The 13,580-nt window shown below is 50.2% G+C and overlaps 1 protein-coding gene across 1 annotated transcript in view; it reads left to right on the top strand.

The window, feature by feature from the left end:
- Positions 1–13,580, top strand: part of P2RX5 (purinergic receptor P2X 5) — a 37,112-nt gene continuing 23,532 nt past the window's right edge. Inside the window, exon 1 of the mRNA XM_081844237.1 lies at positions 1–851. Within this exon, the coding sequence (XP_081700363.1) occupies positions 715–851 (137 nt within the window). The 5' untranslated portion in view covers positions 1–714. The remainder of the gene's footprint in view (positions 852–13,580) is intronic.

The following is a 13,580-nucleotide window of genomic DNA, read 5'->3' as shown; positions in this document are numbered from 1 at the left end:
CAGCACCCTTAACAAACTACAATTCCCAGGATTATTTGGGAGAAGGGGTAAATGTACTCAAAATGTGCTTTCCATCATGTGTTTGCAGCATACAATAAAACACTGGGAAAAAAGCGCATCTGCAAAGGGCAGAACTAATTCATCTCACCCGTCTTAAAAAGCTGAGCAAAAATGCATAAACAAAGAGGCCACAAATATGCTTAATACCCCCTCCAGATTAAGGACCCCAAACCTGGATCATTGCTAGGAACCTTTTGCCATGTGCCTAAAAGCAGAGCATCGCAAGGGGGCTGTTTTTGCAAAAACTGGGTCGTGAAAAGGCAAAGGCGGCCGGCTTTCTCCTCCCGCAGAGCTATTGCTGCAGGCTTGCAAAGGCCGAGGACCTTCTGACTCAGCCTTGAGATTCCATCACAGGCGGCAGAAGGAAGGTGGTTCTTCCACATACCTTGTCCAACCACCAAGGGCTGCTGCTGTTGCGAGATCTATGCTCAGCTGAGCTCTCCCTTGCCACCGAAAATTCAGATCAGAGCAAGCGCAGCAGGGCTCAGCAGCAGAGCTGAATCGGAGCTGGCGTTTCAGCTTTCCAAGAGAAACACGTGCGTGGCTAATTCATCCCCACCTGTCTTTTTTATTTTTATTTTCATTTGTCCCCCCCTTCCTCCGCACCCCTGCCCATCCTTCTCCTCCTTCAGATGCTGAGCCAGCCGGGAGAGGATGGGGCAGGTGGCCTGGAAAGCTCTGTGCCTGTCGCTGTTTGATTATAAGACGGAGAAATATGTCATCGCCAAGAACAAGAAAGTGGGGGTGCTCTACCGAGTGGTCCAGCTCTCCATCATGGCCTACATTGTGGGGTAAGGAAAGAATCTTTGCTCTTCCTTTTTTGAAAAAATAATAATAGTTCTGCGTCATTGATACACACGCACAATAAAACCAGGCTGGTCCTTCTCCATCACCTTTCCTGATGTCTCTTGCTGATCAGAGAATCATGGAATTATAGAGCTGGAAGGGATCCCGAGGGTCATCCAGACTGACCCCGTGCAATGCAGGAACCTTTTGCCCAACGTGGGGTTCCAAGCCACAACCCTGAGATTGAGAGACTCATGCCCTGCTATTGACAGATTGTTTGCTGGCTTGTGCTGCTCAGCTCGAAAACGGAAATGCAGGGAAACGTCGCAAACTGACTTGCACCAGGTCAGAAAACCGGCCTGCCTACACCCAGTGTTGCCCGCTCTGAGCGGCAGCTGCTCTCTGGGGTTGCCTTGGGCAGGGCAAAGGGTCCTCTTCGTTGCCAGATCCTTTGAAACGGGAGAGGCTAGGGATTGAACCCAGAGCCTTCCCCCATGCACAAGAGTTGTGAGATTTAATAGTTGTGAGATCCCCAGCCGAGGAAGGATGGGGAGTCGGGGGGCTGGTGTATCGCTGCTCAGAACCCCCTGACCTTTGAACCCGCCTAGCAGGGCTCATCCTACGACCTGGAAAAGCTGCGGGGAATAGGTACATTTAAAAAAACACACTGGCGTTTGGATTTTGCCAATTTGCACTGATTTTGCTCGATGCCAAGCATTCTGCTCCTTTAGGGATGGGCATAAAAACTCTGTTTTAAGGCTGGGCAACCCCAGATTTATTTATTTTTTGCAGGGGGGTTGTCAAGATGCTGTCTGGGGGAGAGGGGGCTTCTAACTGGTGGTGTGGGGGCCAGGATCCTCAGCCACCAAGGGAGACAGAGAGGGGAGTATTTGGGCTTCGAGGGCAGCAGCTGGGCACAGATCAGCAATGCCCACTAGGACCTTGGCAGATGCCCAGAATGTTGACTGCCGTTACCCATGTGGTTTATGCCTGTCGTTCCAAAACTATTCCTTCTCGGAAACGGCTGCTTCAGAGTCTCCAGGGCGGGCATGTCCATTGCACCCAGGGATAGCTGTGAACGGGCGATCGCTCCCTGCCAGATACGAACGGGACATTTGCCGGCAAAACACCGCCCTTTGGGGGGGGGGTTCCCGGTGGGCATCTGCCGCACGCATGTCGTTCAGCTTGCGTCTCTCCCTCCCTGCTGACAGAGGGCAATCAGAACGCCTGCGCTTTGTTGTGCAAAAATTTCATCCGCATCTCGTTCCAGGTAGAGTGCTCCTGATCATGGGGTTTCTACTTAGCAGTTGGTTGACAGACCTCTTTAGACACGGTCTATTTAAAAATAAATAAATACTGGCTGGCGTGTGAGGGTTGTCAGCTGCTGTTAGCCACCACAGCTGAACAGAACCTCCACAGTCAGGTGCAGTGCACCTTGCCGTACCAGATGCTGGGGACAGGTATCAAGGGAGCTGCTGTTGCCTCCTGCTTGGGAGCATCAAAAAACACCTGGCTGTCCCCTGTTGGTAACAGGACAGTGGGCAGAGTTCCTCAGCTTTCCCCTGTTCCGACAAGGCTCTTTTTGTTTTCTTTGGTCCCAAGAGAATGAAGACCTTTGTAGACCCGCAACCATTTTCCATGGTAGATATAGTGTTGGATTCCTAGGAAACAGAAGGACTTAGTCTGTCTTTATGATCTGAAAAACTTTTCTCCTGATCACTCGTGCGGGAGATGTTCCATAGTTATCCACCGGTGGTGTGGGAAATGCACTCTGGACATGCTCAGTGGCACTCTCGCTCCTTCTTTTTCCAAATAGTACCGCCTCCAGTTATGGATGCCACATTTGAAGGAGGGTGTTGACAAACTGGAACCTAGAGGAAGGGCAGCCAGGAGAACCAGGGGCCTGAATACCAGGTTGTGTGCGAAGCCACAGCTGAAAGAGAGCTGAGTGTTTTTAGCTTGGAGGAAAGACGTTTAAGGGTGAGGGAAATGACAGCCATCTCCAAATAGCTGGAGGGCTATCACAGATGGAGCAGACTTGTTCTCTGTCGCTCCACAGGTCGGGATTTGAACCCGGCGCTCAAAAATTACAGCGAAGCATATTTCAGCAAGACAGCAGGAGGCAGTTCCTACTTGTAAGGAGAGCTGTTCAACAGGGGAACAGCCTGTATTTGGAGGCAGTGGACTCATCCTGCATTGCAGATCCTGCACCGAGCAGTGGGTTGGACTACATGAGCTCGAGGGTCCCCTTTGCGACCCTGAAATGCTCTGATTCCATTCTGCCCTGTTTCATTCATTCCCCATTTACCACTTGCATTTCAGGGTATTTGCAATGACCGGCTCTGGGCGAAAGCGAGGGCTTGTAATCTCAGAATGGGTTTTTTGTGGCTGATGTTGGCGCAGACTGGGCACTCTGTACATGTTCAGTTTGCTTTGGTCCGGCGTTCCCATAGTACAGGATTGTAACAAGTTGATTGGGTTGGGACCAGTCCAGGGAATGGATATCTCTGGCCCTCTGTATCGAGAGCAAAAGGCGTATTGCACGGATATTTCCAGGAGGACTGAATGCAGAATGTATTATTTCCAACATGCTTCACAGCATAAGCGTGTTTGTGTGTGGTTGCTGTCCAACCCGTCAGAAAAATTTACAATTCTGGGCATATTTATTCAGAAATAAGCCTCTCTTTTCCAAGCGCTTTGGAAGTGCATTTGGGAACTGCACACAGACTCAGATGATTAATGGATCCCTTGAATGGATTGATTTAATCAGCTAAAACATCTGCATACATTAACAAACCCGCAATGTCCCCGTCCCACTGGAGGTTTAAAGGAGACGTGTTTTGTTGAGTCGGTACAAAATGGAGTTGGTGGTGGGGCTGAAAATGGTGGTGGGGCTCAGGAAGAAAATGGGAATCCTTCCGTTATCCACGGGTTTCTTTTAAAAACCACAGTTCCTTTAAAAAATTATCTGGTGTTCAAGTTATAGAAGGACATGTGAGAATTTAAATCAGTTGGTTTTAGAGCACGGATTTTCTGATTGAGACAGATGTTTTGAAACTACAGTTCCCATCACCCCTGACCACTGGCCCTGCTAGCTAGGGATCATGGGAGTTGTAGCTAGGGATCATGGGAGTTGGAGGGCCGAGGTTGAGGAAGCCTGGATCCTCAGGGTCCCTTCCAACTCGATGATTCTCTGAAAGGTTCTGGATTCGATTCCTTGCATTGATGAAAGATCTCATCTTAGGGGGATAAACAACAACAACAATCTTTATTACGGTCCAGAGACCCAACAAATCGTTACAAAGCATTACACAATTCATACAGCCTACCTCCAGGTCAAACAAGCATTTTGTTCAGAATATAGGGATCATTGGTTCTTGCAACCACCGATAAAAACTTTGCCACTGCTAATGTTCTAGCATTTGTCCGGTCTTCCAATAGGAACCTGACATAGTGAGCCTCTGATTTTCCCGGGAAAGGCACCAGCAAGGGTAGTATCAGTTCAGCCCTGGCTTGCTCATATTTTGCACAGTGCAACAAAATATATTTTATGGAATCGATGTCTTGAGCACACGAGCAAAGTCTGTCCTGGTAGGGAACTCCTCTCAACCTGCCATCCAACACTGCAGAAGGAAAGATGTTTAGTCTGGCTTTGGTGAAAAGCCTTCAATAGTTTGGTACTGTGATGGGATAGTGAGCTGCTTGTGCGTAAAAGCTTGATCCCTCTGGGGTTTGGCTGGTCATCCAAACCGATGCACTAACGGAGCCCCCAAAGCATGACTCCGTCAGTCGCTGGTAGAATCTGACAGTGGGCGTCTACGGAATTTACGCCAACATAAAAGCTCTTTGACAGACATGCGCTTTCGAGACTCTCTGCGTGACAGTTTCCGGCGAAGGGTGGGCGTTCCCAACGGGGGTCCCGTTACCTCTCCACTACTCTCACTGGAAGCATCCCAGAGCCTCCCCTCCGCTGTGACTCCTGCACTCCCCCTGCTGGTTCCCTCTTCTACTGCAGATTCTCTCCTATTCTCCTGTAGCCTGTCCACCACCTGTCTCTCCGATGGCAGTTCCCTGACATCCACCTCCCCCCCAGGGCCCCCTTCACCCCCTCCCGCCTCCTCTCCCACTGGCGGTGAGGGCGGAAAGCCCCTGAAGGAACTCTCCTCGTCGTCCGAGGATTCTAACACTTCCGGCCACGGCGTACCGTCTCTCTCCCCGTCTTCCTCTTCTTCGTCGGAGTCGGCTTCTTCACCCACCCCTGACTCTGGGAACCCTTCAAACTCTCCTTCCTCATCGGTGGTCCCAAAGTGTTCCCTTCTAAATCGAGCCACGGGTTGCGGTTTTCTTGGGAAACGCTGATGAAATGTTTCTATTAAAACCTCGTCATTGACTACCTCTGCTGGTACCCAAGTGTTTTCCGACTCTGCTTCCCCCTCCCATTCTACCAGATATTCCACCTGATTTCCCTTCCACCTGGAATCAATGATTCCTGCCACGTTCATGTCGCGCTCTCTCTCTTCTATCACGGGCGTTTGGGTGGCCTCTCTCTCACGCTCCCCCCACTCGCGTCCCTCTCGGTACGGCGACAGTAATGACCTGTGAAATACTGGGTGTAATTTCATGTGACTGGGCAGCCTGAGTTTGAATGCCACTGGGTTGACCTGCTGTATGACCTCAAAGGGTCCCAATCTTTTGGGCCTCAATTTCTTACTCCCGCCCTTGAACGGTAGCCCTTGGGTGGACAACCACACCCGGTCCCCCACCCTTATAGTTTCACCTTCCCTCCTATTTCTGTCTGCTTGCTTCTTATATTCTTCCTTGGCTTTCTCTAAGTTAAGTTGAAGCTGACGGTGGATCGCCTCCATCTCTTCAAAAAAATATTCCGCCGCCGGCACGCTCCACCTCTCCCCTCCCTCTCCTGGGAATGCCCGGGGGTGACACCCATAATTTGCCAGGAAGGGACTCATCCCTGTGGACACGTTCTCCGCGTTGTTGTAGGCAAATTCTGCTAGAGGTAACTTATCCACCCAATCATTTTCTCTGTCTTTTACATAACACCTCAGGTATTGTTGTAAAATCCCATTTGCCCTTTCCGCTTGCCCATTGGTTTCTGGGTGCCGGGCAGTTGAGAAATTGAGTTCTACGTGCAGTAAGCTCATAAGTTTCCTCCAGAACCTGGAAGTAAATTGTTTCCCTCTGTCGCTGACCACCCTCAAGGGGGCGCCATGCAACTTGAAAATATGTTCTACAAACAACTTGGCGGTTTCCTCCGCTGTGACTGCATGTGAACAAGCTATAAAATGACACATCTTGGTTAATTGATCTACCACCACCATGACAGCTGTTTTGCCTTTGGATTTTGGCAGGTCCGTCATAAAATCTATGGATACTGCCTCCCATGGCCTTTCGGGCGTGGGTAAGGGTTGTAATAGCCCCGCTGGCGCCACCCTCTCTCCTTTCGCTCGCTGGCACCTGTCGCAACCCCTGACATATTCCCGTACGTCCTCCCTCACCTTGGGCCACCAAAACTCCCTGGTAACCAACCACATGGTTTTGTGCTGTCCAAAATGTCCCGCTGTGGGGCTGTCATGCAACTGCTTGAGTACTCTGCCCCTCAGTTCCCCGTCGGGTATGTACAGTGCCCCTTTGTAATACAACGCCCCGTTCTTTTCTTCGAACCCCCCTGTGCTCTCCTCTGTCCTCCGGAGCTCTCTGAGTTTCTCTTGGGCGTATTCATCGTTCTCCGTACCCTCTATCAGTTCCCTCTGCCCCACCAATGCCGCCCCACACACCCAGCGGTCTTCAGGGATTACATGCCTTGCCTCAGGCGCTCCCTCCCCCTCTAAGTACTCAGGTTTCCTGGAAAGAGCGTCCGCCCTCACGTTCTCGGAGCCGGGCACGTAACGAATCTCAAAGTGGAATTTGGAGAACTCCTGGGCCCATCTCACTTGTCTCTGGTTCAGCACTCGGGCTGTTCTCCAGTATTCCAGATTTTTGTGGTCAGTTCGGACTTGAACCTTGTGCTGCGCCCCAATCAGCAAGTGCCGCCATTTCCGGAATGCTTCATGAATGGCGAGCAGTTCTCGGTCGTACACTGTGTAGTTCCTCTCTGATTTGTTCAACTTCCGCGAGAAGAATGCACACGGTCTCCATTCAGACGTATCTTTTCCCGGCTGGAGAAGAACGGCCCCCACCGCTCGGTCTGACGCGTCAGTCTCCACTCTCATTGGTTGTTGTAGATCCACGTGCAAGAGTTGCTCTTCCGACGCAAACGCCTGCTTTAAGCGTTCGAACGCTTGTTGCGCTTCTCCCGTCCAAACAAATTTCTTTTTGCTACTAAGACAATCCGTGATGGGCGCTGTTAAATGGGCAAAGTTTTTGATGAACTTCCTATAGAAGTTTCCGAAGCCCAGGAACCTTTGCACGTCCTTCTTGGTCTTTGGTGTTTTCCATTCCAGTACCGCTTGAACCTTGCTGGGGTCCATGGCCAATCCCTTGTCAGACAACCGGTACCCCAGGAATTCCACCTCCTTGGTATGAAACTGACACTTCTCCAGTTTCACCCACAGCCGGTTTTCTCGCAGCTTGCTCAGTACCTCTCTTACATCTCGCACATGCTGCTCCTCATTGTCTGAGTACACCAGAACGTCATCTAAGAACGCTACGCAGTTCTTGTAGAGCAGTGGCCCCAGGACGTGATTCATGAATGATTGAAAACAGGCGGAGCCCCCTTGTAATCCGAAAGGCATAACGGTGTACTCAAAGGCCCCCAAGGGGGTGAACATAGTGGTCTTCCACTCATCCCCCTTTCTCACACGTATCAAGTTATATGCCCCCCTAAGGTCCAGCTTGGTAAAAATTTTCCCTTTTCTCACCCGTGTTAGAATGTCATCAATTCTGGGCATAGGGAAAGTCACTGGTTCTGACACTGCATTTAGGGCCCTGAAATCACATACAAGCCTGGGCTTGCCTGTGTTTTTTTTGTCCACAAAGAACACTGGGCTGCCCCCCACCGCTCGTGACTCTCTGATGAAACCTCGCTTGAGATTCTTGTCAATGAACTCCCTTAACTCCTGCATCTCACTGTCTGACATTGCATACAGCTTGCCCACTGGCAATTGTGCTCCTGGGAGTAAGGTAATTTGACAATCAAAGGGTCTGTGCGGGGGCAGTTTATCTGCTTCTTTTTCGCTGAATACGTCAAGCAAGTCAGCGTATTGTGGTGGCACCCTCCCTTTGTCCATCACTTCCATCCCTGCTAGAGTGCCCCTGGCGCCTGCCTGAGCCTCTCCCTCCTTGCAGTGTTCTAGGCAATGTGCTGATCCAAAGGAAACCACTCTCTGATGCCAGCCTACTAGCGGATCGTGTAGCGCCAGCCAGCTCATACCCAAGATAATAGGAGCTCCTCCCAAGGTGGCTACGTTAAACGCTATCAGTTCGGTGTGTCGTGCCACCCTCATTATCATTGGTACAGTCTGTTGGCTCACTTCTCCTCCCAACAGCTCCCTCCCATCAATCGTGGTAACCTGCAAAGGCTTACCCAATGGGATAGTCTGTATTTGGTGTGCAGCTGCAAACTCTTTGCTCATGAAATTACATGAGCTACCTGAATCCAATAGCGCCTTTATCTTCAGTGGGTGTCCGTTTGCCAGTTCCAGCAACACCTCTATCACAAGCGCTGGTCTTGGAGGTTCCGGCGTGGGCACATTCATTACTCCCTGGCCTGGCTGCTGTGCCCTGATGTTGGCAACCAGGCGTTGGCTTTTACTGGCTCCGTGATTTCTTCTTCCTCCTTCCCCCCAACAGTTCCCGCCATCCCTTGCCATTCCTTCCTTTGCGGACAGACTCTGGCAAAGTGACCTGGCTGTTGGCAGAGATAGCATCTCTTGCCGCTCTTTCCCTCCTTCTTCCGCCCTTCACTGGTGTTTGAAACTGCGCGCGCGCGCGCTGTTCCAAGTTCCATCGGCTCTGCTGGCGGGAAAGGCTGCTCCGGAATCTCTGGAATGCGGAAGTCCTTCCAACGTTCCCCCTTTCCTTCCCGCTTTTCCATAGCTCTAGCTTCCTGGCGTGCGCCAATGGACAGCGCTGATTTAGTCAGCTGATCCATAGACTCCGCCCTAGGCGCCCGGGAAAGTTCATCTTTCACTGCCGGAGAGAGACCTTCTTCAAACAGCATTTGAATAGGTTCACTAGCAAGGTCCCACCCAAGTCTATGAATCAGCATGGTGAACTCAGTCCAGTACTCACGTACAGATCGGCTCCCCTGTTTACACGCCATTAACTGCCTGCGCACCACTCCCTGCTCGATCTCGCTGGAAAACATCAAGTCCATGGCGCGGAAAAACTTCATTGTGTCCTTTAAGATTTCATTATTGGCTGCCATCAGGGGCCGAACCCAGTCCCTCGCCCCTCCCTCTAGATGGCCAATCACGTACGCCACTCTAGAGTTCTCGTCGGGGAAGTCATCAAACAGTAGATTGAGAGCATATTGCATCTCTGTCCTAAAGGCTTGATAGTTCCGGGGATCCCCCCCAAATTTCTGCACCAGTCCAGGCACCCGTCTGGCAAGTGGGGTGGTTTTCCCCTTATCTGCATCTTGAGCCCTCCTCTCCTCGAGCCTCGCCGTTTGCAGTGCCAGCTGGACCTCCAACGCCCTGTACCTTTGTTCCAGGCTTGGATCTGCGCCAGCTCCCGCTCCTGCTCCTCCGGTTCCGGATGGTTCGCTCATGATGCCTTCTGCTTGCACAAGCTGCTTTCAAAGCACTGTCAGATTGCTGTGATGGGATAGTGAGCTGCTTGTGCGTAAAAGCTTGATCCCTCTGGGGTTTGGCTGGTCATCCAAACCGATGCACTAACGGAGCCCCCAAAGCATGACTCCGTCAGTCGCTGGTAGAATCTGACAGTGGGCGTCTACGGAATTTACGCCAACATAAAAGCTCTTTGACAGACATGCGCTTTCGAGACTCTCTGCGTGACAGTTTCCGGCGAAGGGTGGGCGTTCCCAACGGGGGTCCCGTTACCTCTCCACTACTCTCACTGGAAGCATCCCAGAGCCTCCCCTCCGCTGTGACTCCTGCACTCCCCCTGCTGGTTCCCTCTTCTACTGCAGATTCTCTCCTATTCTCCTGTAGCCTGTCCACCACCTGTCTCTCCGATGGCAGTTCCCTGACAGGTACTGTCAGGTTTTTAATGTAAGATGTTAACTTAAAGACATGCCCATATTGTACTCCTACTGCCAGCGGACTACAGACTGCGTGTGATTGAGATCGCAAGTCACTGTGTGCATTATCCCATAATCTTTGCTTTAACATCTTTTGGGTGCCTTCATAACCCAGGTAATACAGTTGGGGGGGGGTGACAGACCAATAGAGGTGGCTTTTTTTAGCCATGGTTTTCTGCCATTTGCTGACAAATTCCTCATTGGTCAGGTGTTGGTACAAACCCTTCCCTAGATCAAACACTGAAATCCTGAGCCAATGTTTTAGGGCAGACCACCATGCTTTAGTTGAAATTGGGCATTCACCAGCTTCTAACAGAAGTATGGAGTTTGGGACACAGTTGGGTACCTGCAGCAGATATCGTAGAAATTTTGCCTGAAAGCCATCTACCTTAGGCGGGTCCCCATTATGCCAGACATTTGCAGCGTATAGGAGTTGGGAAACGGGTTTTGCATTGAAAACCCTTAAGGCTGCTGGAACATATTTGCCGCCCTTTGTGAAAAAGAATCTAAAAGCTCCCCACATTGGAAAGCTGCTGCCAGTCAGTGCGTGTAGACACAGCCAAGCGTTCTTCCAGACTGTCGCTATTGATTGAATCCGTACAAAGCAACTTCCTGCGCTCCTGATTAAACTTTTCGTTTGAGACCATGAGGACTAGAATCTTGCTTTGTTTTTAGGGAATGCTCAGAACTCGGTGGTTATGCAGAAGGTCTCAGGTCCAGTTCCCAATGGCATTTCCCAGGTCGGGCTGAGATATACCATATTTTTCGCTCTATAAGACGCACCAGACCATAAGACGCACCTAGTTTTTGGAGGAGGAAAACAAGAAAAAAAATATTCTGAATCTCAGAAGCCAGAACAACAAGAGGGATTGCTGCTTTCGCTGCGCAGTGATCCATCTTGCTGTTCTGGCTTCTGGGATAGCTGCGCAGCTTGCATTCGCTCCATAAGACGCACACACATTTCCACTTACTTTTTAGGAGGGAAAAAGTGAGTCTTATAGAGCAAAAAATACGGTATTCCCTGGCTGAAACCCTGGAGAGCTGCTGCCAGTCGGTGCAGACAACACTGAGTTAGATGGCCCAATGGGGCTGACTCTGTGTAAATCAGCGCCGGGACTTCCTCTGCCTGCAACTGGCTTTCAGCTGCTCTTCTGCAAAGCCCCATTCAGCACATGACAGCAGATCAGGTTGCCATGGCAGCAACGTGGAAGATGCTTTAGCGCAGTGATCCATCGGTGCTGCAGAATTCAGGAGCAGGCGTGGCCCACCGTGACTTCACGTCCCACGGAGGTGGCAAACCCTTCTCAGCCGAAGGACAACCACTTAGGGGGCAGATGTCTATAGGGCTAAAAGGGGCTCGCTCCTGCCAGGCAAGCCATGTGCACTGCTGCCCATCACTGCACCCCCTGAAAATCTCCCTCATTTCTGGCATTTCATTCCCACACAAGGTAGTAATCGGCCCCCTGCCCTCTGCATCTCTATCGTAACTCTATTTTTATAAATCCTTAGTTCAAGTTTTTACTACAAGTTTTCTGTCAATCCTACCAATGTATGTTTACAATAGTTTTTTTCCAAATAAATCATAAACTTTCCCCATTCTTTATTAAAGACCTCCTCTTCCTGGGTGTGGGTGTGTAATTAAATTTTCTGTTTTACAATTTAAAACACTCATTTCAACATCCTTAAAATATCAACGACTTCTCTTTCCATGGTTCATTTTGCATATCATAAATCCCTGTGTATTTTACAAAAAGGAAACCATTCGGTGTTCCATTATTACATCCGTCCAGACTTATTTGCACTGTTGAATTTATATTAATGCCGCCAGTGGCGTAGCGTGGGGGGTGCAGGGGGGGCGGCCACACCGGGCGCAACATCTGGGGGTTAGGGTTAGGGGGCGCAAATCCACGGGTTAGGGGGCGCAAATTACTTGCCTTGCCCCGGGTGCTGACAACCCACGCTACGCCACTGAATGCCGCTAATCCTCTTCCTGGTTTCTAATTCTTCCTGTGAGTTTTGCCATCTTGACACCGTTCATCAGTTTTGTCTGTTTGGCTTTAAAAGAGGAACTGGGCAAATCCACGAAGGAGGATAGAGCCACATTGGCTCTGCTGTCCTTCCACCGAATACCAGTTTGACAAGGGCTTCTGTTTCTTTCTCTGCACAGATGAGTCAGAGCAGGGGTAGGCAAACTAAGGCCCGAGGGGCCGGATCCGGCCCAATCGCCTTCTAAATCCGGCCCACGGACGGTCCGGGAATCAGTGTGTTTTTATATGAGTAGAATGTGTCCTTTTATTTAAAATGCATCTCTGGATTATCTGTGGGGCATAGGAATTCATTCATCCCCCCCCCCAAAATATAGTCCGGCCCCCCACAAGGTCTAAGGGACAGTGGACCGGCCCCCTGCTGAAAAAGTTTGCTGACCCCTGAGTCAGAGGAAGAAACACAAGCCCTCATTCCCTTCCCTGAGTTGATATCCTTCTTCAGCACAGATGCTGAAGGAGAAGCAGAGAAGCAGATTCCAAGAAGCAGCCCAAGGTGATGGATAAGGCAGATTGTCCTGGTTCTAGGGGTTGCGCCGACCTTGCGAGGTAGGACAGTTGTGGCGCTGGAATGCCTTTGTTGGGTCTCGATGAGCATCTGACATCCGGCTGTGAAAGCTCACCAGTATCCTCACCCCCCTTCCAACGCAGGCCTCTCTCGCCATCCATCTCCTGCCATCTGGTTGTGATGCTTCTTGGAATCTACTCATCTTTCCTGTTTGTATCCTTCTTTTCTTCCGAGGAGCTCGAGGTGGCAAGCAGACAAGTCCTCCCTATTTTTCTTCTTCTTTATCAATCACTCCTAGCCGAGTAAGATTGTCTTCCATAAACACGGTTTTAACAATGAGTCCCTAAGTGACTGTTGAGGCCAATTCTGGATCCACACGTCCTTCCACAGTGGGGACATTGGTTTCTGGGCAGGAGTCGATCCTCAGGCTGTGCTTGGCAAATAGGAAGCAGCAAACAATGCGTAATTAAACAAAACTAAAAAGATCAAGCCGTTACACCAATCTGTCCCCCTGCCCCCATCGTTCAGCCCAAACACTGAGGTCCAGCTCCGAGGGCCTTCTGGCGCTTCCCTCCCTGCGAGAAGTGAGGTTACAGTGAACGAGGCAGAGGGCCTTCTCAGTGGTGGCGCCCGCTCTGCGGAACGTCCTCCCATCAGATGTCAAGGAAATAAACAACTATCTGACTTTTAGAAGACATCTGAAGGCAACCTTGTATCGGGAAGTTTTTAATGTTTGCTGTTTAATCGCTATTATTATTATTAATAATAATAATCTGTTTGCAGATGCCCAGAGCGGGTAGGATAATAATAATAATAATAATAATAATAATAATAATAATAATAATAATTATTATTTATTACACCGTTTCCTTTGAGCTGGGGAACAGAAGCCAAGAGAAACATCAGCATCATTATGAGTGCAATTAAAACACCACATTTTTTCTATAAGTTGCAGAATTCTACT

Source organism: Podarcis erhardii (assembly GCF_964252035.2).
Source record: "Podarcis erhardii genome assembly, chromosome: 16".
Taxonomy (NCBI): domain Eukaryota; kingdom Metazoa; phylum Chordata; class Lepidosauria; order Squamata; family Lacertidae; genus Podarcis; species Podarcis erhardii.
This window is presented reverse-complemented; position numbering and strand designations above follow the sequence as displayed.